At 36.1% G+C, this 26,037-nt stretch overlaps 1 protein-coding gene across 1 annotated transcript in view; it reads left to right on the top strand.

The window, feature by feature from the left end:
- Positions 1–26,037, top strand: part of KMT2C (lysine methyltransferase 2C) — a 271,020-nt gene that overhangs the window by 175,113 nt on the left and 69,870 nt on the right. The window contains exons 15-23 of the mRNA XM_040643770.1: positions 6,267–6,386; positions 8,667–8,783; positions 16,043–16,144; positions 16,341–16,445; positions 21,465–21,646; positions 21,908–22,072; positions 23,048–23,157; positions 23,677–23,742; positions 24,718–24,930. Coding sequence (XP_040499704.1) covers positions 6,267–6,386; positions 8,667–8,783; positions 16,043–16,144; positions 16,341–16,445; positions 21,465–21,646; positions 21,908–22,072; positions 23,048–23,157; positions 23,677–23,742; positions 24,718–24,930 — 1,180 coding nt within the window. The remainder of the gene's footprint in view (positions 1–6,266; positions 6,387–8,666; positions 8,784–16,042; positions 16,145–16,340; positions 16,446–21,464; positions 21,647–21,907; positions 22,073–23,047; positions 23,158–23,676; positions 23,743–24,717; positions 24,931–26,037) is intronic.

Below are 26,037 nucleotides of genomic sequence, written 5' to 3' on the forward strand. Positions count from 1 at the left end.
GAGTCCTAAGTTAAAGAAATGTGCTACTCGTTGTTACTTTTATGCATCTGACTTACTACAAGAAATACTCTTAAAAAGCAGTGGAAAATAGGATGGAAACATTTTTTATTTCACCATATCAAGTAACAGTGTGTTTTTCATTTTCTACTTATTTCTCCACAGTTGTATTTATCCATTTTAATTTGGAAATTCTGAGATAATAGTAATCTCAGCCCATCTTCTGTTATTTATCCTATTTGTATAACTTTATGGAAAAATATTTCATATAATCACATGACTGTGCTCTGCTTAGACACTCATGTACTAAGTGCTTTCATGATAGTATTGAAAGAGCTTTATTAAACCTATGAAATATGTTTTATTGAAATAGTAAATATTTCAGTGAAATTTCATAGAAATAAACATAAGTACTCAACTATATTTTGAACACTTTCAAATTCTAGGAATTTTTTTCATTTTTGATTTTACTTTTCCATCAATTTTTGTTAACATCATGTATATGGAAAGCTTAGAAATTTCCATTAAGTTCTAAGACTGATATGTATTGAGGGGTTCTCAGAGAAAGTGAAATTTCTTCAGTACAGTAGGTTTCCAAGGATAGTACTTCATTAGATCATAACCACTTTTCCATTACATTGTGAAGTGGATATTTTATTTTTTATTAATTTAACTAATTTTATTACGAACCATAGAATTTTATAACATACCTGCCTACTGCAATAGCATTTTGAATGAATGAGGTGTTTTGAGTTAACAAATCAGTTTCGTAATCTATTCTTGTGAGAGAAAAACGAATCTCCAGGGTGGGGAGCTGTAGAGGGTTGTAGTTTTATTAACAATTAATTACAAGTAAGCACGTTCGTTCGTTCTTTTTTAAAATAGCATTTGTGGTTTGTAAACACAAATCCTTTAGCACTGTTGATTTAAAAAATTTTTTTGTTCTGTTTTGTTTTTAAGGTTAAAAAAAGGCATATCTATAAATCATACTGTCCAAATAAGGAGAGGTTCAGTTCTTGTTAAATTATTTCATATCCACTTTTAATTAAAATGTTTGAATTTTGAAGCATTGCTTGATATAACTTATACACGGTGGCATTCACTAAAAGGAAAGAAATTACCCCGTACAGTTTTAATTGTCCCTTCTTGGATACCTGTTAGGTAAGGTAAAGCCTACATTTCTGATACTTTATCTTAGAATCTATTAAAGCTTTCATTAGTAAATAGATACATACTCTGTATTCTTTACGGAGAATAAAAGATGCATTGTAGTTTCCCAGAGTGATTTTCCACTTATATTCTAGTGTAAATACTATGCTGCGTTTTAAAGAAGTATTTTGTATAGTTTACCTCAGTTTTGACTGAAACTGATACCAAGAAAGATTGGTTAATATAAATTCAGCATGCGCATTTCCATAGTGCAATTACTTGGATTCAGATCCTTATTTTCCATTATTGTCTGTGTGACGCTAAAGCACATTACCTTGCCAGCTGTCTTGTTTCTTCATCTGTAAAACTACATCGTACGGTGGATGTTGGAGTTTAACAACACATATACAGCACCTGACATGTAGCAGGTGGTAGTGCTGCCCTGCTTGCTTTCTCTTGAATTGTGGAGTAATGCAGATATTCTGTGAAAATGATGACTTGAGGAGGTAATAATCCTGTATTAAACGTAGCTCTGGAGAACCAATCAGATCAACTGAAAATTATTTGTACTGAAATGTGCCAGTGAAAATAACTGTAGGCCTTGAGTGAGTCAAACACTGGTCACAGTAAATACAGTATGTAGTAGGTTTCTTGAGTTCAAAGCCACCTAGTGGCTGCACAGATTTTGGAATTGAATAGCCTATTAATTACACTATGTGTGATATGTGCTGCAGGAGAGGAAACCAGGGTACTATGGAAAAGTAGAGGGGGCGAGAGGAAACTCAACTTAGGCTTACAAACTATGCAGCTAAAGTCCAAGAAACACTGCTCTAAGTCACTGAAAAACTGTAGTTTTAAACCTAAAAAAATGTCTAGCCCTCTGGGGTGGCAAGCTGCAAACACAGATCAGCAGCATCCCTTTTCTCTTGGTTTCCTTGTGCCTATTGTGATATTTCCAAAGCCATTACCAAAATCATTGCTAGCACCAGCCAAATTCACATTCCTAAATTATTGAAGGATAAAGCTGGTAACAGCTGTTTGTGTACTTTTATAGCATCTTATCAAAGCACTATCAGGACTAAATTTCTTGTTCCATTTGATGTTGAACTCAGTTTTGTATATGAGACTTATTTATGTGAAAAGAATTTGTAAGTCATAAAAATGAGTTGTTTGCTGCTGTGGCTGTAATGTACATGAGAGAATGTATATGCCAAAAAGGAATTATAAATGCTTTAGGTTTTCTGTTTCTCTTGCCAATTGTCCTCTCTGCTCTCTCTTCATCGTTTTCGTTTTCTCTAAATCAGACTCATCCTTTAATAGCAGCCTTGGTTTTGCATAGCATGTTGGGAGAGGCTGGACCTGAGTGAGGATGACTTGGAGGTGTGAAGTCTGCCCAGGACACACCAAACCTCTGGCTGCTCTTGAAACTTTTTCAGTAGGTTAGGATATTCCTGGGCTCTGATTATGACATTGATGATATTTAACAGCCAGCCATAGGATTCGGCTTCTAATAATAGAAAGTTGACCTTAATATCCTTTTCTCCACTTGCCATTATTGTTTCCATTTTCCTATCCCATAGCCCTTGTAACAGCTGTATAATTTACCAGGTTGATAAATTTACCTGAGAAGTTGGCCTCAAGGTAGGAAGAAGCTCAATACCAACTTTAAACAGGTTTTGGATTCAATAATTATTGTTAGAATCTAATTCAATCTCAACCAAGTATTTTTTTAAAAGTTTTTATAGGATTTGATAGCAAGTTGCTTCTCTTTAGCTCTCTTTACAACTTAGTTTTCTCGTGGCTACATTTTGAACCCTTTTGCTTTTAATTCGTTTTGTATGTAGTTTAAGAGTAACAGTGCATTGGATGGATTGGTAATTTTTTTTTTTTAAGTGAGGAAATTCAGGAATGTAGGCTCTGTCTGATGGGGGAATTAGTATGTTTCATAGTACAGTGCTTATTGATGCATATAGGCAGCTAAAAAAAATAAATGCCCAGTGGAGAACTGAACAGAATGCTTAACATAGCGGTGAACAAAAAGAATGGTCTTTTCTCATCAAACTTCTAATCCAATGGCAACAAATAAATACAAATGTAGTAAGTATAAATTCAAGTGTAACAGTGTAAACCATGTTTCAGTAGACAGGGAAGCTGACCTCTGAATTGTCGGTATAGATTCTTTTTCATCATAGCTGAGATCTGTAGAATAATTTATAACTAAAGCTGATAATTATAACTATATTTTAGTTTTAAGGTCTAAAGAATATATTAGGTAATTTCTTCATTGTCAAAACATCTAAGTATAATCATAATTTTTCTCCAGTTCCTATAAAATTACACACAATCTATCTTCCAATGTCTTATGATAATATACTTATTAAAATTCATAATGTAATTACCCAAGCTTTTATTATATAAGTTCTTCATAGCAGTTGAATGGTTTTCTAATTATTCCTGAAATGGCATCCAAACATTCTTGATCTATGGAGCCCTTCATTTTGTTCATCCATGTTCTGTGAAGTGTAAATGTTTTTAAAATGAGACACAATTTTGGCATCAAAGCTAACTTTTAAATTATGGTGAATAACATATTATCTGAGAGTATGACTTTTTATAGTTATGTTTTAAGAGCTGTTTACTGACTTAACATTAAATGATCCACCAAAAGGAGTTTTATACAGTAGCCAAATATTGTCAGAGAAAAACCAATGGGAACATGGAGAGAACTAAATTTAGATATCTCTTGCCCTTATTCTCTACCAGTAAATAATTAGAAACAGTAAAACATATATGACCCCAAATTTCAGTCAGCGAGAAGATGCAAAACATGTTGTAGGGTAGGTGATAGTTCAGCTGGAGCCCTGAAGAAAGGCCTCTTTGACGAGGAAGTGCCTGAGCCTGTACCTGAAGAATCAGAAGCAGCAGCCGTGCAGTGGAGAGCTGCCGTTGTGCCGAGTCCGTAGGCCCCTGAGTAGTGAGGAGCTCCGCATGTGTGAAGGAAACCAAGGTAGCTGGGGCATACCAGTCATGAGAGAGGGCCACAAGATGAGGCTGGAGAGAGGCAGTGGGAAAGGTTTGCAGTAAATTAAGTGCACTGAGGAGCTGTTGGAAGGGTTTGAAACAAGGTAGTGTCTTGCTTGATCAGATTTGCATTTTTGCAAAGTCTCTCTGGCTGCTGTGTAGAGAAGGGCTTCAGGCAGATCCTGGGTAGGGAGAATTGTGAAGAGCAGCTGGCTGGAAGATTGAATATACTGATGTACTGATGGTTTGGATTGAAGGAGTGGCAGGGGAGAATGATGGGGGGAAAAACAGATCAGATGACTCCCCATTTTTTGACGTGAGGTCTGGAGTCCACTTCTGAAGATGGGGAAGATTGTGAGATGGAACTGGGTACGGGAGAGATTTTAGACGTTGTAAACTTGAGAGGTTTGGTGTGACAGAATGGACGTGCTGAGGAGAATGTTGAAAACCTTATTAACTTCTGCAAGAACATGTTGGAACTAGAAATGTGAATTTGGGAGACAACAACATTCAAGATGGTGTTTACAGCCCTCATGATAGGTCATACCATTTAGGAAGAGACTACACAGAGAGGAACGTTGTCCCGGCCTCAGCCCTGGGAAACACTGGGGCTTCGAAAGTCAGGTGGAGGAAGAGCATGCTTGGGGGACAGAAAGGTCAGCAAGGAAGGGCAGAGAAACATTCACAGGTGTGAATGAACCCAGTAGAACTGTATGGAGAAGTTGACAGTTTGAGTACGATGAGAATAGAGAAATGACTTCTGGCAGCATAGAGGTTACCCAAAGACCCTGGATGCAGCAGGAAAGAAGACATAGGTGTAGATGCAAGTTGATCTGATACTGGGAAAAAGAGGTAATTCACTTGTCCGTAAAATCAGCATAGCCATTCACTGAGGTTGAGGCTCGGTTAATTAAAAGTGAAACCAGTCTCTTCCTTGTGTGGTTTTTCTCAAAACACTGTTATTGCATTAATTATCCACTTCCCATAGGGTGGTCAAACTCTTATTTTGGTTGATTATTTAAATTCCTGGTGGTAGTTTTATGTGATTAATAGGTTATTACTTGTTAGTTTGATAATATTCTAGAAACCTGGTAAGTACTGTGTTTTGTAAGTTTGGGTCACTTAATTGGTAAAAGTTATAGCATGTGTTATGGAATTGCCTAATTCAAAATAGGTTCTTTATTGTTTGACATTTGTTTTGTGTTTTTCTTTAAATTGTTATCTTTGTGGAATAGACATTTTTATTTACGCTGTTTAGCATCTTCATCGGATTAGTTTAGGTTATTGCTGAATGTGGTTATTAAGAAGTAAAATGTCTTACTTTCATTTTAACTATTTTAATAAGATATTGTTTCTTGTATAAATAACCAAGTATCTTAGGCATTGTAATTTGCAAATTTAGGACAATTTGCTTTAACATTTTTCACTGTACCAATTAGTCCCTTGGATATAATCTAAGGATAATAGTCCCCTAAATAGAAATAAAAAACCAAAACTGCAACTAGTGGTCACTGGAAGGAAGAGTAGTTAAATGCTAGGATTATAACTGATATTTGCATCTGAAGATTGCAAACTAACTTTACAGGGTTTAAAGTCAATGTGTCTATAGATTGCTCATGTTTCTGATTGCATCTGTTTGCCTACTGCTTTGGTTGTTCATAGCAATAGGTCTGCATAACATTCGTTAAGGTTATTTCTCTTTTCCAGTAGAGTGATAGTTGTTAGAAGAAGATAATCCCCAAATAGTTTCTTATATAAAGTGTTAATTCTTAGAATTTAGTTGACTTTTATTTATATTTTGGTTCTATAATTGCAGTTCATGAGTCAGTGTTGATGTCATATAAACCCTGATTCCTAGTATGTTTCATTGTACTGATGTTTCCATCTGAATAAAATACTTAATGTAAATTGTAGCTGCAAACATTTAAGTATAAAGTCATTGTAAGCCATAAGCTTCTTTTCCCTACCTTGAAGCAATTTGTCCTAAATTTCCATACGTCTGCATTTGTTTTTGCTGTTCTAAAATTCCTCAGTTGCTGGCTTTGACCTTTTACGTTGCTGAGTTTTATACATCTATTTTCTCACCTGCCATATCCTAGGGGGCTTGGAGTACCCATAATACAGTGAGCCCACCTTCCTGGTCCCCAGACATTTCAGAAGGTCGGGAAATTTTTAAACCCCGGCAGCTTCCTGGCAGTGCCATTTGGAGCATCAAAGTGGTAAATAAAATTGCATTTACATTCATATATCATTTCTTTCTGGTTGGTTTTGTCCAAGTAGAAGTTAAGAATTAAGCCTTTCTTTTCTAGATAAATAGTTCAGATTCCAGAGCCACTTTTTTAATCTAAAAATTTTAGTGTGAAGAGTCAACATGCTTACGGTTAAAAATCTGGATTAGGAGGAAATTATATTGAGATTTTACATGACTGATTTTAAGTGTGAATTTTTAATAACTTCTTTTTATGGCTGCTTCTTTTATGTCGTAATTACCAGTGTTTCTATGGGGGAAAATCCTTGTCACATAGGCTATAAAGTAATTTAGGACTTGCTCATTCATGATAATCATAAAATTTTGTTGCTTAGAAAAAGAAGTTGCTTAGAAAAAGAACAAAAGAAAACTACACTAATCTATTATGTGCTAATGGAGAAGAAATACCAGAATCTCAGCAGATTTCACTGTCTGTGTTAATAACCTCACAATTATAGGGCCTCTTTCTCATGTCATTGATGGAGGACTCTGCTAGTTCTTGAAGTAAGTTATGTAGTCTGATGCATTTTAGAGGGGAAAAAATTAATGTGAAAAGTATTAATCGTCTGCAAAGTTAAAATATTTTACTACCTAGAAAGATAATTTTCTTCATCTTCTGTATTTACATTCTGGAATAAGGCTGTTTATTTTAGACTAATCAAGGATTTCAGAGGAGTTCTAGATTCTACTTTCTTATTTCTATCTCTATTAGAACTCTTTTTCAGCTCACTCTGATACCATGCAAGGTGTTGAAAGTAGAGATAGTTGTTTTAAGAGTATAAAAGATGTTTTGACAGTTTTGTAGCAAATACCACCAATTTTCACTTATTCTCATCTGTGTCTTTAGATGCTGGGGAAAAATGGATTATTATAGTCCTGATTTAATAATTGAACTTAACTTTAATCTTTTGTACTTATCAATGGCAAAACTATCCAGTTCAACCATCCCTTGTTCAAAAAAGCACAAGAGATCTAAAAGAAGAGCAGTTTAAGAAAAACAAGGAGAGGCAATTAATTTATAATTATTAACACTGAAGGGAAAAAAAGATTACCCCTTTCCTTTTTGTTCATGATCTGTTTTATGCTCACATTATAACCATAAATTATCAGCTTGGAAACTGTCGTGTTAAGTAGGTAGTAAGTTCAGCATTTCAGACTACAATAAAAATGATATCAGTTGAAAATGTGACATATTGTTTAACTTATGGAAAAAAATCAGGACTTCCTGAGTATTTTAATAATTTTAGCGATATAGAATATTATAAATATGTGTTGATGTCCGGCTTTTTCAGGAAGTAATACACAAGTCTGAGTATAAACAAGAAAACAACAATAACAAATAACTCTAGTATTTATTTGTTAAAATATCAGAGAATTTAACCTGTTTTCCTATAGAATATTTTTGTGTGTTGGGTAAAAATTCAGATCAGTTATTTGCATTTCAAGTAATTACTATCCAGATGCGTTAAAGCAAGCTATTTACCTTTTAATCAGCTTTCCTATAAACTTTAAATACATTATCCTCTAAATACTGTGGTAGAGTGAGGTATACCAGTTCATACAGATAGTTATTGAATAGTAGGGAAATTGACAAGTTTAATGACAGGAAAATTACCATTGTACGCTAGCAAAAATTAGCTTCCATGCAATGTAGTAGCAGAGCAGAATACTGGTTAAGAATGTGGACACTGGAGCCAGAGGTCCTAGCTCTAGACTTTAGACAAGTTACTTTTTTTATCCCTCAGTGCATTTATCTCTAAAATGGGGATAATAAAATAGTACTGGCCTTATGAGATAGTTGCAAGTAAAAAGTGCTTAGACCAGTATATAGTAAGTACTCAATGTATGTCAGCTATTGCTAGAATTACTGAGAGAAGAGTTAGCGAGGATGTCTTTCCTTAATACTTGCTCTATATTTAATACAAATTGGATGGGGTTGTGGCTGTGGGCCACCTAGAATGTAGGATTAGGAAGTGGAAAAAGAAGGCCAAGGTTTGCTGATGCAGGGCATTCACAGAAACAAACCCAACATTTGATTCTAAGATCATAGACATTTTATGTTTATACTTTTAAGTTGCATAATATGTGTTGAAAGATAAAAATAATAAGCCTGGTCTCTTAATATTTATCATTTAATCAGAATAAGAGGGAAGCAAGTATTTGTGTAACCTTTAATAAAGTGTTTTTTCTCACATTGGATTTTAAATTTGGACTTTTGCAGAATGCTGATTTTTCCTTATCTGTTATGTAGGGCCGTGGGTCGGGATTTCCAGGGAAGCGGAGACCCCGTGGTGCAGGATTGTCAGGACGAGGTGGCAGAGGCAGGTCAAAATTGAAAAGTGGAATTGGGGCAGTTGTGTTACCTGGGGTAAGGCTCATTTCTTGTATCCTTTATCTTTGCTATAATCCTTAATTTGTTGACCGATGATGGTAATCTCATTTGTAAAATTACTAGATTGTAAGAGTCACATAAATAAGCCAAAGTTTTTATTTTACTCTCTCTGTACTTTGCCTTTTTTTTTTTTAAAAACACCTCTGATCAGGTTTTCTTTTAAACTTAATTCTTAATATTTTATATTCCCATTCTCTTTCTCTTTTCTTACCTTCCTCTTTCACTCTGATCTTTCTATAGCAACCATTCCCAAAAATATATATATAATATATTTGCTCCTTTATTTTTAGTAAAAGCAAACTCCTGTTATATTATTGAGCTTATTTGAAAAAATTAAGTTGAGGGGCGCCTGGGTGGCTCAGTCGTTAGTCTGCCTTTGGCTCGGGTCATGATCCCAGTGTTCTGGGATCGAGCCCCACTTTGGGCTCCCTGCTCAGCGGGAAGCCTGCTTCTCCCTCTCCCACTCCCCCTGCTTGTGCTGTCTCTCTTGCTGTGTCTGTCTCTGTCAAATAAATAAAATCTTTAAAAAAGAAAAACAGAAAAAAAGAAAAAATTAAGTTGATGTTTTAAGTTTTTTTATTATAATACAGTTTATAGAAGAAATTAGAAATGTTGCAGATTACTACATACCCTAAAAATGTTGAAGATTTATAACTATTTTTGATATGTTTCAATTCAAGATTGATAAATATTTGCTCATTGGCATGTATACGAGGCTTTATTAAGTGTGTATTGAAAAAAACCTGTATTTGGCAAACAGTGGCAAATATTTCATGTGGTAACTTTACTATTTTACCATAATCCTGTTTTTCAAATTCTAATCATCATTTTAAGTTCAGGAAACAAGTGGATCATTCAGTTTGTGCCACAGTTTGTGTATCTGTTCACCTTTTAAAGGATATTGTGGTTGCTTCCATTTTTTGGCTATTAAAAACAAAACTGCCAAAAAACGCTGCTATGAACTTTTATGTTTAAGTTTGTATGTGGACATATGCTTTGTTTTCCCATGAGTAAACGTCTAGGAGCGGCCTGGCTGGATACATGGTAGGTATATGCTCAGCTTAAGAAGAGGCTGCTTTCTAAGTTGGGTGTGACATTTTATGTTTGCAAGAGTGCATGAGATTCCTGTTTCCTCCATATACTCACCTGTACTTGCTAGTTAGTCTTAATTTCAGCCACTGCAGCAAGTGTGTTAATATCTCATTTGCATTTCTCTCATGGCTAATGATGTTGGTCAGATTTTTAGGTGCTTATTTGTATATTTCTTTGATAAAGTCACTCTTCAAATCTTTAGTACATTTTAAAAATTTGAGTAGTTTTTTTTAATTTATTGAGTTTTGTGTTTTCTTTATGTAATCTGAACATGGTAAAGAACTTGTTGGGAACAACAAATGTTTTAATTTTGATGAAGTCCCCTTCTTTAATTTTTTTTCTTTTATGATTGTGCTTCTGGTGTCTGAGAAATAATTGCATAACCCAAGTTCACAAACATACTCTGTGATTTCTTCTAGAAGTTTTATGGTTTTAGGTGTTGCATTTAGCTGTCTGATCCAATTTGAGCTAATGTTTATGTACAATATAAATATAGATCAAAGATCATATTTGAGTATCCAGTTGTTTGAACACTATTTCTCTGAATTGCCTTTGTATCGTTCTTAAAATTTAGTTATCTGTGTATTTGTGGATCTGATTTTAGAATCTCTATGCTATACTATTGATCCATTTCTCCATCTTTAGGCCAATACTATACTATATTTATATTGCATACTTCTACACTTTTAACTAGTATTGAAATCAATTAGTTTTCCATTTTTTTTACTTTTTCAAAGTTGTTTTGGCTATTCTAAATCCTTCATGTTTCTATATGAATTTTACCATTGGCTTGTCAATTTCTGCAAATAAGCCTGCTAAGATCTTGATTGGGTTTGCATTCAAACTACAGATCAATTTGGGGGAAGTTGGTGTTTTAACTGTGAAGAGTCTTTCAACCCATGAACATTGTGTATCTCTCTGTTTCTTTAGGTCTCTTTAAATTTGTCTCAGTGATGTTCCTCAGTTTACAACATAAATGTCTTTTGCATTATTTCTCAGATATATCTCCAAGTTTTCCATATTTTTAATGGTATTGTAAATGGCAGCGTTGTCTCAATTTCAAATTGTAGTTGTCTTTTGCTAGTATTAGAAATACTCATTTTTGTGTATTGATTTTTGTATCCTACTGCCTTACTGAACTCCCATATTACTTCTGCTTGTTTATTTGTAGAACCCATTGAGTGTTCTGCACTTATGACACTTAAGATCATGTTGTTTGCAAATAAAGTTTTACGTCTGTTTAATCTGGAGGGTTTCCATTTCTATTCTTTATTGCGTTTATTATAATCTTTAATACAGTGTTGGATAGAGGTAATAAGATAACCTTCTTTTCGATCTTGAGGAGAGAATACATTTAGTCTTTCGTCATTGAGTATGGTGTTAGCTCTAGTTTTTATTTTTTATTTTTTTGAAAAGATTTATTTATTTTAGAGAGTGAGAAAGATCATGTGAATGGGTGTGGGGGAAGAGGCAGAGGGAGGTGGAGAGAGAGAATCTCAAGCAGACGCCCTGCTGAGCGCGGAGCCCAGCATGGGTGATCTCATGACTATGAGATCATGACCTGAGCCAAAATCAAGAGTCAGAGGCTTAGCCAATTAAGCCACCCAGGTGCCCCTTCTTTTATTTTTTCAGTAGACATCTTAAATCAGTATGAGGAAGCTCCTTTCTATTCATAAGTTGTTGAGATGTTTTTCTTTTAATCAGGTGTGGATGTTGGATTTTGTCAAATGCTTTTTCTGCATTTATGGCTTATTGATACGGTGAAGTATATTGATTGGCTTTTTTTTAATGCTCAAGCAGCCCGTGTTCTTGTGATAAACTGCACTTGGTCATGAGGTTTTTTCTTTTTCATATGTTGTTGGGTTCAAATGGCTAAAAATTTTAGACTTCTTATGTCTATGTTCATGAGGGTATTGGTTAGTCTGTAGTCTTATTTTCTTACAGTTTCTTTGTTTTTGGTATTGGCATAATGCTGGCTTCCTTAATTTCCATCACCCGTTTCACCCATCCCCCCCACACCCCTCCCTCTGGTAACCATCAGTTTGTTTTCTATAGTAAGAGTCTATTTCTTACTTTGTCTGTCTCTCTTTTTTTCCCCTTGCTCATTTGTTTTATTTCTTAAATTCCACATATGAGTGAAACCATATGGGATTTGTCTTTGCCTGACTTACTTCACTTAGCGTTATACTCTCTAGCTCCATCCATGTCTTTGCAAATGGCAAGATTTCATCTTCTTTATGCCTGAATACTATTCCATTGTGTATGTATATACCACATTTTCTTTATCCATTCATCAGTCAGTGGATACTTGGGCTGCTGCTCCCATATCTTGGCTATTGTAAATAGCGCTGCAGTAAACATAGAGGTGCATGTATCCCTTTGAATTAGTATTCTTGTATTCTTTGGGTAAATATACAGTAGTGTGATGGCTGGATTCTAGGGTAGTTCTATTTTTAACTTTATGAGGAACCTCCATACTGTTTTCCACAGTGGCTGCACCAGTTTGCATTCCTACCAAGAGGGTTCCTTTTTCTATATCCTTACCAACACCTGTTGGTTGTTGTGTTTTTGATGTTAATCATTCTGACAGATGTGAGGTGATCTCTCATTGTAGATTTGATTTGCATTTCCCTGATGATAAGTGATGATGAGCATTTTTTCATGTTATCTATTGGCCATCTGGATGTCTTTGGAGAAATGTCTGTTCATGTCCTCTGCCCATTTTTTGATTATTTGTTTTTTTGGTGTTGAGTTCTATCAGTTCTTTATTTATTTAGGATATTAATCCTTTATTGGATATGTTATTTGCAAATATCTGCCCCCATTCTGTAGGTTGCCTTTTAATTTTGTTGACTGTTTCCTTTGCTAGGCAGAAGCTGTTTATTTTGATGTAGTCCCAATAGTTTATATTTGCTTTTGTTTTCCTTTGTCTCAGGGGACCTATCTAGAAAAATGTTGTTATGGCCAATGTCAGAGAAATTACTACCTATGTTCTTTTCCAGGATCTTTATGGTTTCAGGTCTCACATTTAGATCCATTTTGAATTTATTTTTATGTATGGTGTAAGAAATTGGTCCAGTTTCATTCTTTTGCATGTTGCTGTCCAGTTTTCCCAATAAGATATGTTGAAGAGACTGTCTTTTTCCCTCTTCATTTGAAGATTTTAACTATATATTCAATTTCCTTGGTAGGTATAGGGCTATTTAGGTTATCTGTTTATTCTTATATGAATTTGTCTTTCAAGGAATTTATCCTTTTCATATAAGTTGACAAATCTGTTGGCCTATTATCCTTTTAATATCTGCAGAACATGTAGTGATGTCACCTTCCTCATTCCCAGTATTGGTGATTTCTGTCTTCTTTTTTCCTAATTGGTCTTGCTGCTGGTTTATAAATTTTATTGATCTTGAGCCAGCCTTTGTTTTCATGAATTTTTCTCCATTTTTTTTCTGTTTTCCAGTTCATTGATATCTACTCTGATCTTTACTATTTTCTTTCTCTCACTTTGAGTTTAATTTGCTCTTCTTTTTTTGTTTACTTATTATGTCCCTGCTTGGAAATTCCCGACTTGTGAGGTTTCGGTTAGAGGTTTCTTTTCTCTTAGGCTTGTATTTGTGGTCCAGCCAAATAAAACTTCTGGCACCTTTAGGATAAATCAGAGCAATAGGTATGTAGGCAATATTAGGACACAATCTCAATAGGTATGTAGGCAAAATTAGGACACAATCTCAAAGATTGCCTTCTTTACCCTCGAGGTAGGTTTTATATATCTAGTAGTTTAAAGGTCATGAAATAAAATATAAACAGTGGGTCATTAAACTACGTGATATTGTTTTCCTTCTTTACATGTACAATAGCTGTTTAAAAATCTTGATTTTTCAGCACTTATAATTTAGATATACTCTTTGAATCTAGGGGATATTGCTGCTTTCTGTACAAACTTTGTTTCTGGTTGTACTGGGAATACTGTAGTCCATCCTTGTTTTTTATTTCAAATAAAGTGTTCTGATTAAATTTGTCTTTGAAAAATAATAAAATTTTATCATATCTTTGAGCCTATTCACTAGGTATCATCCGATTATAAAACGTGTTTTGTTTTCTGTGTTGGAGATGGGGATGTAGAAATGGATACTTTTTATGTCAGTATACTTCTGTGAGCTATATTTTAGCTATTGCCACAGTTTCATATTTTAATGTTTTCAGTGTATCTTTAGTCCTTTGGGTGAATTACTGGTAACTTCACTTTTAGTAGACACTTAATTATTACTAATGGAATGATATTTTACTTTATGAATCATCTTGTTTGACTTGCTAAAACTCATTTTTTTTTTTTTAAGAGAGTGAGGGAGAGAGAGAATCTTAAGCAGGCTCCATGCCCAGTGTAGAACCCAGTGTGGGGCCCAATGTGGGGCTCGATCTCACAACTCTGAGATTATGACCTGAGCTGAAATTAAGAGTTGGATCCTTAACCTGCTGAGCCACTCATGCACCCCAGGATGAACAATTTCTGAATATATTTCCTTAAAAAAAAAACCTAACATACTGTTAGATCAAAGTTGTTATTTGTACCACTGCTGCCTCTTGAGTCTTGATTTTCTTCCCTTTACCAGTTTGGTGCCTTTACATATTAAGTGGATCCATATGAAGTTGCCAGCCTTCAACCATTTTTGACCTGGAAGAACAGCAGTTTCTTATGATTCAACCTATTATATGCACCAGTAGACTACATAAAATTGCTTTGTGTGTTTTTGTACCATAGTGTTCTACCTCACATATGATTCTGCAGCTTGTTTTTCTACTCAGCTAAGTGGCTTGGTGATTTTTTTTTTTTTTTGATGGAAATCAAAACAAATTTCTACCACTGTGTTTGAAATGCTGCATAATTTTCCAGTTTGGCTTTGCTGTGGTTGTAGTAATTTCCCAGTGGTGACTATTTGGGTGACTTATGGTTTTCCCTTGTAGTCTTGAGAGTTATGACTGTAAATTGCTTTTATGGTTGATTCTATAATAAAACAGTAGTACTATCCAGTAAAACTTCTTTTAAAGTTATTTGCAATGAAAAATATTATTCCTGTAATATATCCCTTCTTTTTAGCTATTCTTTCAGTCATTCCTCAAGAATAACAATACAATTACTTTATATTTTGAACTTATTATGTTTCATGTCTGTCTTTCCAGGCTAGATTGTAAGGGAAGAGGACCATATTTTAAAATTTTGGCATTGGTCTCCCTGTTCTCTTTTTTTAGCAACTAATTTAGAGGTCTTTTTCATGATAAGCATTCTGGAAATAATTATTAACAAGCCAGTGGGTACTTAGTTGATGTGATGAAGTTTGTCCATGACCAGAAATGAATATCTATGGTTGGTAATCTTTTGGCTAAGACTGAAATTTTGATAAATTATTCAAAATAATAATATTTTAAAGCAGTGCTGTCCAACAGAAATATATGTATATCACATATGCAATTTAAAACTTTATAGTAGCTACATTAAAAAAAGGAAGAGGAATAGGTGAAATTTAACTTTAATGTATTCCTTTTGACCCACATATCCAAAATACTACTATTTCAACATTTAATATATAAAATATGCAAAATTATTTATGAGCTATGTTTACATTCTTTTTTGTTTGATATTTAAGTCTTTGAAACCTGGTAGGTATTTTATACTTACAGAACATCTCAGTTTTGACTAGCCAGATGGCAGGTTTTAGAGTCACTAAAAGAGTGATACATATATGTATGTAGGTATATGTAGTATAGATAGATAGAGGTACACACACACACAAATATAATACAGTTTCTTTTGCTTGTTTCTTCATTAAAATTTCTGGCTAATTAAGTCTTACTAAAGGGTGTTTGTTTGTTTTTATTATGTTATATTTGTCACCATACAGTAGTTTATATTTTCTCACTGCTCCTGATCCATGGGACTTGTAATTTCAAAGAGACAATTAGGTAATTAAAGTGTCAGGACTTACACCTTTATGGTATTATCTTGGCATTAATAATCTAATTTGAAATTGTTACTCTGGGCCGTGGCAAAAATTGTGTTCTGAATATGAATCTTCTCACGCGTTTCATTTAAGTATACTACAAGTGAAAAGTATGACTGTGCTCTCTGTGTATTTTCCTCTTCATAGGTGTCTGCTGCTGATGTTTCATCGAGTAAGGATGAAGAAGAGAACTCCATGCACAACACAGTGGTGCTGTTTTCTAGCAGTGACAAGTTCACCCTGCACCAGGTTTGAGTTCAGTTCTGGTCTTCCGCCTCTTGAATTCCTCTTTCCCCCTTTCTGCTTTATCCTGGATTCACCGAAGTCATTTACTACTTAGCTGTATAGCTATATTAGCTAAGAAGGCAATTTAAAGAACAAAACTGGTACATTCTTACCTCAGTCTCCAACCTAAATGATTATGTTCATGTGTTTTTAATTTCAGGATATGTGTGTAGTTTGTGGCAGTTTTGGCCAAGGAGCAGAGGGAAGATTACTTGCCTGTTCTCAGTGTGGTCAGTGTTACCATCCATACTGTGTCAGTATTAAGGTAAATATACTTGAATTTAAATCAGTTAAAAATATATTGAAATTTGATATGAGGATTATGATGCTATTTCCATTTCTTAAAATTAATCAGTTATTGTTTGTTGGGATCATTAGACATACGTGACAGGATCTAAGTGTTTAATATTTAAATACTGCCTTTCAAGTGTTACCTGAAAAAATTAACTCCTCTATAAGTTTGTGGTCTTAAACTGTAGTGATTATCCTGCTGTCTTGAAAAAGTAAAAATAAAAATGCATGTCTTTAAAAGATACTTTATACTTTTATTGGCTAAGGCATGAAGTTTAGTTGATCCATTCTGAATACTGATAATAAAAAGTTGACCCCAACCACAGAACTTAATAAAAACCCATTCATTCACTGGTCTCTCCCCATGTTGATTCTTCTCAGCCCTCACCTGCATACAAAAAGACATTTTCTGTTAGGCTTCTTGGATCAGTGGGTTGGTATTTTTAAATCCGTTTTGGAGCAATTTTGACCATTTCTTCATATTTCTTTTTCTGTTCCCCACACCCCACTTCTGAAATCTTAGTTGTATGTGTGCAAAATTGTATGATACTGTCCCCAGATCGCTCTCACTTTGTTGATTTTTTTCCAGTTGCTTTTCTCTCCACACTTTAGTTTGTATAGTTTCTGTTGCATTCCCCAAACTCACTTAAACACACACACACGCACACACAGACATTTATTTATTTGTTTGTTTGTTTATTTATATGAGCGAGTGAGTGAGAGAAAGAGAGTGAGCACACTCGACCATGAGGAGGAAGGGCAGAGGGAGAGAGAATCTCAAACTCGCTGCGCACCGAATGCGGAGCCCGACGCGGGGCTTGGTATCAGGACCCCGAGATCATGACCTGAGCTGAAACCAAGAGTCAGGTGCTCAAATGACTGTGCCACCCAGGCACCCCTCCTCAAACTCACTTTTATTATGCAGTATCTAATCTGTTTTTAAATGCATCCAGTGGATTTTTCACTGAGATGATTATATTTTTTAGTCAGTTTTATTTTATAGTTTATCTTGTAGTTTAAATTTTTTCTTCGTTGAGTTTTTTTTTCTTTCAAGTCCTTGTATGTATTTGTAATTGTTAATTCTACCATGTCTGACATTTCTCATTATTATATTAGTTTATTATTACTAGTATTAGTTTACTTTCTTCCTTAAAAGGATGTGTGTGTATTTTTTTTAAGTAATTTTTGATTGTGCAGTGTGCATTTTGATATTATATTGTTAGGAGTTTGAATTTTGTTCCTTTAAAAAGTAGGGAGCTTTTGTGGCAGGCAGTTATTGTAGACATTCCAACCATTTGGAGCTTCTGTAGGCTTTTTGGGGTAGGCTAGAGAACCTTCACTTGGGGGTGGCTGTACTCATACTTTTTGGTCTTAGAACTGTTAACAGTCTAAAATTATTAAGGACCCCATAGAGTTTGTGTTTATGAGAATAATAATTATTGAATATTTACCACTTTAGAAATTAACTGGGAATATTTTAAAACAAACATACAAGCATGTTTGTTATATCATGTAATGATGTTTGGATTTAATATTTTATATATCATGTAGCTTCTGCAAAACATCACTGTGAGTGGATTAAAGTGAAAAAGGCAGTGGGGCGCCTGGGTAGCACAGTCGTTAAGCGTCTGCCTTCGGCTGAGGGTGTGATCCCGGCATTCTGGGGTTGAGCCCCACTTCAGGCTCCTCTGCTGGGAGCCTGCTTCTTCCTCTCCCACTTCCCCTGCTTGTGTTCCGTCTCTCGCTGGCTGTCTCTCTGTCAAATGAATAAATAAAATCTTAAAAAAAAAAAAAGTGAAAAAGGCAAATAACATCTTAGCATCATTATGAAAATAGTTTTGACCTCAGGGACCCACTAGGGTTTCCTACACCACACTGTTGTACAGCTTTTCTAGCACGAGTTTAATCTGAGACATGAGGCGTGGCCTTTACAATGTCTCTACTGAATTCTCCCCATATCCTTCCCCCCAACAGCTCCCTGTGACCCCCCCTCACCAGTGTCTTTTTACTTTGACTGGTTGAGATTCAAATATCTTCAGCATTGTGTGAGCTGTTACAATTGTTCAACTTAGAAATTCCCAGTAGCTGTTCTTTGTCCTGGTTCTTTGTCCTTGTTTGGCTTCCTATATATGCAGCTTGGTGTTTAGCCAAGGACTTGAGGGAAATTCTGTGTAGATTTCTAGAGCTCTTTCTCTTATTGCTCCTTCCTTTCCAGGACTCTGTCCTGCCAGTTGCAACTGTCTTAGCCTCCCAGAACTCCATCATGTGTCCTGAACTCAGTGAGACCATTGTAGTTTGCTGGAGTTCTCCCTCTCTGGGCAGCATTCCGGAAAACTGTCGACAGCAGAATATTGTAGGACTCACCTCACTCGTTCTCTCTTCTCAGAAGCCACAGTCCTGTACTGCTTTTTGTTCAATATCTTTAACAAGTGTTTCATGGATTTTGCCCTGTTTGCTAGTGTTTTATGGTGGGAGAAAGGTCTCATCCCAGGCACTCCATCGTAGTTGAAGCAAATGTTCTCACAAACTATTGAACACATCTGTCAGAACTTTAGACCTGGTGTCATGAATGAAACCCTGCATAATTCCTTTCTTGAAAGAGCTTTTGAAAATAAAGACTAAACCAGTTCAGTAGGAGAAAAAAAAAGGTTGATGTTGGTGGTCTTCAAACTCTGGTGGGAGCTGGGAGGGCCTTTCCTTGGGTGGGGGTGCTGGGAGGCTGTCCAGACGTGGCAGTGCTCCAGGGAGCTCAGAGAACATGACATAAGCATGGTAGCCCAGGGTTGGGAGGGAGGAGGTCTGGACTGACTGACTTGAGCAGTTTGAATGGTGGTGGGCATAGAAACCAGACTGAGGTGTGTTGATGAGTGAATATCACTGAGTAACTTGAGAATTTGGCTGTAAAGGGCCATAGGGTAGGTGACTGTGAAATAGGAAAACTTAGTAGGAATGAAGATACACGATAGCTTGGATCTGTCTCCCCCTATCTTCATCATATTGTTCTTCTGAGCCAGAGATCGGTCAGTTGCATCACAGACGCCAAATCTGGTGTACTGTTTTTATAAACGAAATTTTATTGAAACACAGCCATATTCTTTTGTCGGCATATGTCTGTTGTGGGCTTCACACTGTAGTGGCACAGTTGTGTAGTTCACAGACCATATGCCCCACAAAGTTCAGAGTATTTACTGTCTGACCCTTTATAAAATAAAAGTTTGCTGGTTACTGCTCTAAGCCATCCTGCTCCTCCTATCCCAAGCTCTTTCCTCTGTTTGGATAAATAATATTATGACTTGATAATCTCTGACTAATTTAAAAGAATCAGTAAGCTAATCAAAGTAGTACATACACATACTTACACATCAAATGGCTTTAAAAGCCTTATGATGATTGGCTGGCTTCTGTCCTACTCTGCCTCCACGTTTCAGCCCTGTCCCCCAGGCAGCCACTTCTGATCCTTGCAGGTCCTTCTCATAGTTACCTTGAAAGCTCTAAGTAATACGCTGCTGCTTCTGCTGTATCTGTGTTAGATTTTGTTGACTTTCTGCTATGAATAAATAAATGCCAATTTACGTCTTGAAATATACCCCCTTCATTCCCCAGCATCCTCCCAATATAGTTGTTTTACTACATTTAGTTAATAAACAGTGTTGGTTATGACTCATTACGTGTTCACTGGAGATCTGAATAGTTTACTATGGCTTTGTCTTGGAATTTTTCATAGCAAAAAGAAAATAATGATTCATGATTTTGTTGTTTGTTTTACTTACTGTAGAAGCATGATCATATCAAATTATTTTGGCAAGTAACTTTTTCTGGAAAAAGTCCTACCCTGTCCTGACACTCCCATTTTCTCTCCCATCATATGTGCTGGTGCTTCTAGGTCTGTTGCTCAGGGCTCATTCTTCAGCTCCCCTGGGCTGAGGTCTTTTGTTGGGTTCGTTTCCTGCATGCATGTCTTCCTTGTTTTTGGTATAACCCTCATGTCTCTGACTTCATTCTAAGAGGTATTTGGGAACTGAAGTTTGAGTCATTGTATCCCTAAAAGGTATTCTACTTTATATCTTGGAAAGTATATTCCTGTAGAATTGGAAACTATTACTGTATTTTACTATCCAGAGTTGGAAAGTTTGATGCCATTTTGATAGTTGTTTTTTACTTAGCTCTTTTCCTTTTCCTTTCAGAAAGCTTTTAGACTTTCTTATTCCTCATTATCTGAATTTTTATTCTGTGTTTTAATTGCTTGCTATTTCATTATAACACAACTAGTTTGTGGTCCTATCTTGTAGATTCTAGTTTTTTGAGACCTTTCATTTGGTTCCAAATTCATAATTGTACATGGTGTGGCTGCTTTGAGAAGTGTATAAGTATAGAATTTCTCAAACTTTCCTGCTTAGAGCCGGTGACAGAGAATAAACAGAGGAGTGATGACCTTCAGAAGTCCCAGTTTCATGGCCTCAAACCCTCCAAGATCATGAAATGTCCCTGGGATGTATTTTCTTGGGAATTCATGTTGTACTCTAATTTTTTTAGATTTTTAAATATTGATTTTAATACACAAATCCTTTTGCAATGTACACAAGTTTCAGAAGTATGAATTCATGAAACATCACAGATGGAAACTAAGCCAATACATTTTCAAAACCTATGTTAACAAGAAAGGGGCAATATACTTGATTTCTTCAAAATCTAGCCACCACATCTGTAAGTAGACATAAAGTACAGAGGATGAGGTAGTTAATGTGGTTTGACAAGCGGCATGAAAGTGTGTACTGCTTTCTGTTACTCTGCCCAGTTGGGAGGGGCTTGTGAAAGTACATGTCCCCAGACCAGGGTTGGGCCACTGTTGGTGCTCAGTACCTCTTGCTTGCTTGCCTCTTCTCTGCTTCCTGGTACATGAGCACCACAGACTCATCTATATGGCATATGTGATCATGCAGAATGAGGAGTAGGTCAACGTGTAAGTCACTTGGATCGGTGGTTTCTTTTACAGATCACTAAAGTCGTTCTTAGCAAAGGTTGGAGGTGCCTGGAGTGCACCGTGTGTGAGGCCTGTGGGAAGGCGAGTGACCCCGGAAGACTCCTGCTCTGTGATGACTGTGACATAAGCTACCACACCTACTGCCTCGCCCCTCCTCTGCAGACCGTGCCCAAGGGGGGCTGGAAGTGCAAATGGTACTCCAGGACTTACCTCTCCCTCCTTAGTCTCGCAAGTGCACCAGTGTTTCCACACTAGTTCTTAAAAATTAGCCACACCCACTTCATTGCATAATAACATGTTGATTATGATAGATGCCGTGCCACTACTCAGAAAAATGTTCAGATATGCATTAAATAATTTCCCCCTATTCTGTTCTTGTGTAGCTTCTTGAATTCTGGTCACTAAATAACTACATAAATAAAATGGAGACTTGTTGGGGGGGTATTGAATTTCAGGTGTGTTTGGTGCAGACACTGTGGAGCAACATCTGCAGGTCTGAGATGTGAATGGCAGAACAATTACACACAGTGTGCTCCCTGTGCAAGCTTGTCTTCCTGCCCTGTCTGCTATCGGAACTATAGAGAAGAAGACCTTATTCTGCAGTGTAGACAATGTGATAGGTATTGTGCTACTTTAAAAATTTTTTTATCTCTTGTAAGCTTTTCTCTTTTAAATATAGCAAAAGGAAATTGGAAACTAACTTTCTTCTATCTTAAATTTAAGAAACAAGACTTTTTGCTTTCCAGATTTTCTGTCAGCTAGAAACTTACACAAGTTTCCTGTTTCATATCCACAATTCCAGACAAAGATTTTAAACTTGGGGCTTTTAAGGGTTTGTGAATCCCTTGCAATTAGATGCAGAATTATTGCCTGCATATGTGCATTTTTCGACGGAGGGTTTTTGAATCTTTTATTAGATTCCACAAATGATCTCACACATTTTATTTTCCATAAACTACTTTTTCTTAAAGCTCTAGATACTAAATGTCTAGATACTGGGCACGAGCTCCACCCTCTCTCAGGAGTATGTGAGGAACTTCACAATCAAGACTGTTTTCTTTGGTTTCATTGGTGTGTTGTGCTCCATTAATAGTTAGCACTGTATGTGTAATATTAACAGTGGTATTATTTCATCAGTAGTACAGGATTCTCAGGACTCTGCCTATCTATTCTTTGTTCAAAGGCAAGATAGCTCCTTTTTTCCCCCAGTTAACATTCAGCCTCAAGTACGTGAGCTCTGTCTGTTCCACGGTAGAGGCACATCACATGGAGCACATACGCACGAAACCGTTCGCAGACTTCTGAATTCCTCCGTACTGGCCCAGACTAGCTTCCTTGCTGTCTCTGATATTTTCACTATATGATCTTAAAACAGTAATCCCGTCCTCCATATGCTTTTGCTTCCTTCCTAGTACTCGATCTCATTCCCTTTTCTTTGCTTATTCTCCGCTCTGAAAGTTTTTGTGGGTCAGTAGGCGTGGTTAGGAGAAAGGGCAACGTGGGCAACGTAGGAGAACGTCTTTGGGGCTTTCAGTGCAGCAACTGTCAACTCCTGCTCTAGTTCTGTTTTAATGTACAAAATATGGTCTTTTTAGATGGATGCATGCAGTTTGTCAGAACTTAAATACTGAAGAGGAAGTGGAAAATGTAGCAGACATTGGTTTTGATTGTAGCATGTGCAGACCCTATATGCCTACATCAAATGGTAAGAAAATACTGTGAACAGTGAGTGGGTCTGTGCTCCTCTAACTCACTTGTGCTGTGCTGTCCATACCCAGTGTGTGGGCTTGCCTCTCTTTTCTTTTTGTGAAACAGTTATTTCAACAAGTTTTATATGAAAAATAAGTCATTTTAGTTATAAATTAACTCTTTTTATCCCAACTTAATATGTTAAAACAATTGGCTTACATAAAGAAAATAAATTAAGCATGTATTATAGGTATACAGTGTAATTTTCCCTTCTTGACTCATCATCTTGTAGTTATTGGGAATATGTAGAAATCCATTGTGTTAGTTCTTACCCTGGCCATTTCTTCCTCTATGATGTGTGTTTTCTCCACTACTTCTCCTCGGTGTCTTTAAAGACAGCCTTTAAACTCTATTTAGTATTTAAGTATTTATTTCAGTAAAATGGGTACAGAAATAGAAAATTTAATTATATGTAAATCCCTAAATATTCCTTTGCTGCAAATATTACACAATTTTTTTTTCTTTTCCATTTCAGTGCCTTCCTCAGACTGCTGTGAATCTTCCCTTGTAGCACAGATTGTCACAAAAGTGAAAGAGCTAGGTAAAATCTGGAGCGCTTTACTGGCCTGTCCTTTATACAGAGCATGCAAATGCTGAATTATTTATATAGCCAACCTGCCACGTGTTCCATGAAACCCGCCTTTATCATACAAGTGTCCGGCCTAAGTCCCCCAGTGTTGTAAATCATTTCTGTGATTGACATGTGTAATGTTCGTCTTTCATGTGACACTGCTGCTATTAGTCTCAGCAAAATAGCAGTGAAACAACCACTCTTCATGTAATCATTGACTCCATACTTGCTTTGGTTTCATTGCTATATTACTGTGCTTAGTAATCAATTTGCAGAAAATAAGGCCTGGTTAGCAAACAGTGATTTTTTTTTTTTTTAAAGAATTAATTCAGTTCTCTTACTGTTTTTTTTTTCTGTCATGAATCAGAGTGGCGACTAATAGGATACTTTTTTTAAATTATCGTTCCTTTGTCTAATTCTGTTTGATATCATCGGATACAAAAACATTTGAATAGTACAGAAGTTGTCATAATGGATAGCAATTTTGTACATTTAAAAATGTGCAGGATTTCTACTTATTCCCTACCTCTCCCTGTCAGTGATTAAACTGATACTTGGCTCTCCAAATTGGCTTCAGTAATATTCTTGTTTATCTTATATAAATTGATTCTCACCTTTTAGTCTGAAAAGATAGTCCAGGAAAAGGCTCATAGTTGAGTAGCTGAAGCATAACTTTTAGCTTCAGTGCTTTCTTTCTAAATCCTTATGTTGATAGATGAGAAAAAAAATGCCAGGTAGACCTTTGTAACCTTTCTGCTTTAATTCAAGGAAGTTCGACCAATTTTTCTTACTTAAAGTTGAGTACGGTTAATTATTTGTACATTTCACATACGGTTGCTTTATAGTCACAGTCCCTTCACGTGGTATTTCGGAACTGCAATCAACTTACCAATGCAAATTGAAGTGAGAGTTTTAATGTGTATCCTTGCAATATTGTAATTTTAGATCCACCCAAGACGTACACCCAGGATGGTGTGTGTTTGACTGAATCAGGGATGACTCAGTTACAGAGCCTCACAGTTACAGTTCCACGAAGAAAACGGTCAAAACCAAAGTTGAAGTTGAAGATTATAAATCAGAACAGCGTGGCTGTCCTTCAAACCCCTCCAGACATCCAATCAGAGCATTCAAGGGATGGAGAAATGGATGATAGTCGAGGTAATACTGATTTATTTTCCGTTCAAAATGTTCACAAGAATTAAAGCATATAAAATAGTTTTTAGAATACATATATTTTATCTCAGGGCAAATTCTACTGTCTTAGGTAACCCTTGATATGACCCTTGGCCTTTCTAAGTGAGTTGTCTTCTTGGACTTTTCAGCTTCTCTTCCTTTCACATGTTCTCTGGAACAGACGTACATTACAGAAATCTCCAGGAAGATCTTAGATAGGAAAATTCAGAGGGCTGGATGCTAGTTGGCTAGGTGACAGCATGAACCTCAGATGCTGTGAACTCAAATACCATGGCTCAGTTAAAGTAGGACTTGATCCATGTGTTCCTACATGGAAAAACCATTATTAATGTTCAGGTGCAAATTTATGGTCACAGATGTTCATTATAAGCTTATCTGTTTATAACTCTTTTCTTGATCCCCGTAGATATCAAGGATTTTCTAGCTGAGTCCTTGAGATGACAAAATAATTTTAGTAGTATTAAATTCAATGAGTTATATTTTTGCTTATCTCTGAAGAAGATTACCACAGGCTTGTTTCTTTTAGGTTGGTTGTTTCTTTTCAGCTGACTCAGAAACAAAATAATATTTTGGTTCCATCATGTTATTCAACAGTGTTTATTGAATCATACTCTGTGCTGGATGTTGGAAGTCATGTCAGTGAACAAAGCAGATGAAATTCTCCGCTTATGGAACTTACTTTTTAATGTTAGGAGAAAAGATTACTTAAAAAAAAAAAAACCAAGAACACATAATAAATGAGTTGATTGGCACGTGCTGTAGAAAAACTAGCATTGGAGTACGAGGAATGGAGTGCGTGTGGTGATGTGAGGTGTGGAGTGAGCTGGAAGCAGAACTTGAGCACAGACGTTGAAGCGGTGAGTGAGCGAGCGCTTGGATTATCTCAGGGAAGAGCATCCCAGACAGCAAGAAGGCCAGTGCGCAGGCTGTGGGCAGGAGTGTGCCTACTAGCATGTTTGAGGAATGTCATGAAGACCAGGGTGTCCAGCAGTGAACAAAGGTGACAGTCGGAGGTGCCGAGGTCAGAGGTCCAAGGAGAGAGAAGGCGTGACTCTGTAGGTCACACAGAAC

This window comes from Ursus maritimus, unplaced genomic scaffold (assembly GCF_017311325.1).
Source record: "Ursus maritimus isolate PB19 unplaced genomic scaffold, ASM1731132v1 scaffold_3, whole genome shotgun sequence".
Lineage (NCBI taxonomy): Eukaryota > Metazoa > Chordata > Mammalia > Carnivora > Ursidae > Ursus > Ursus maritimus.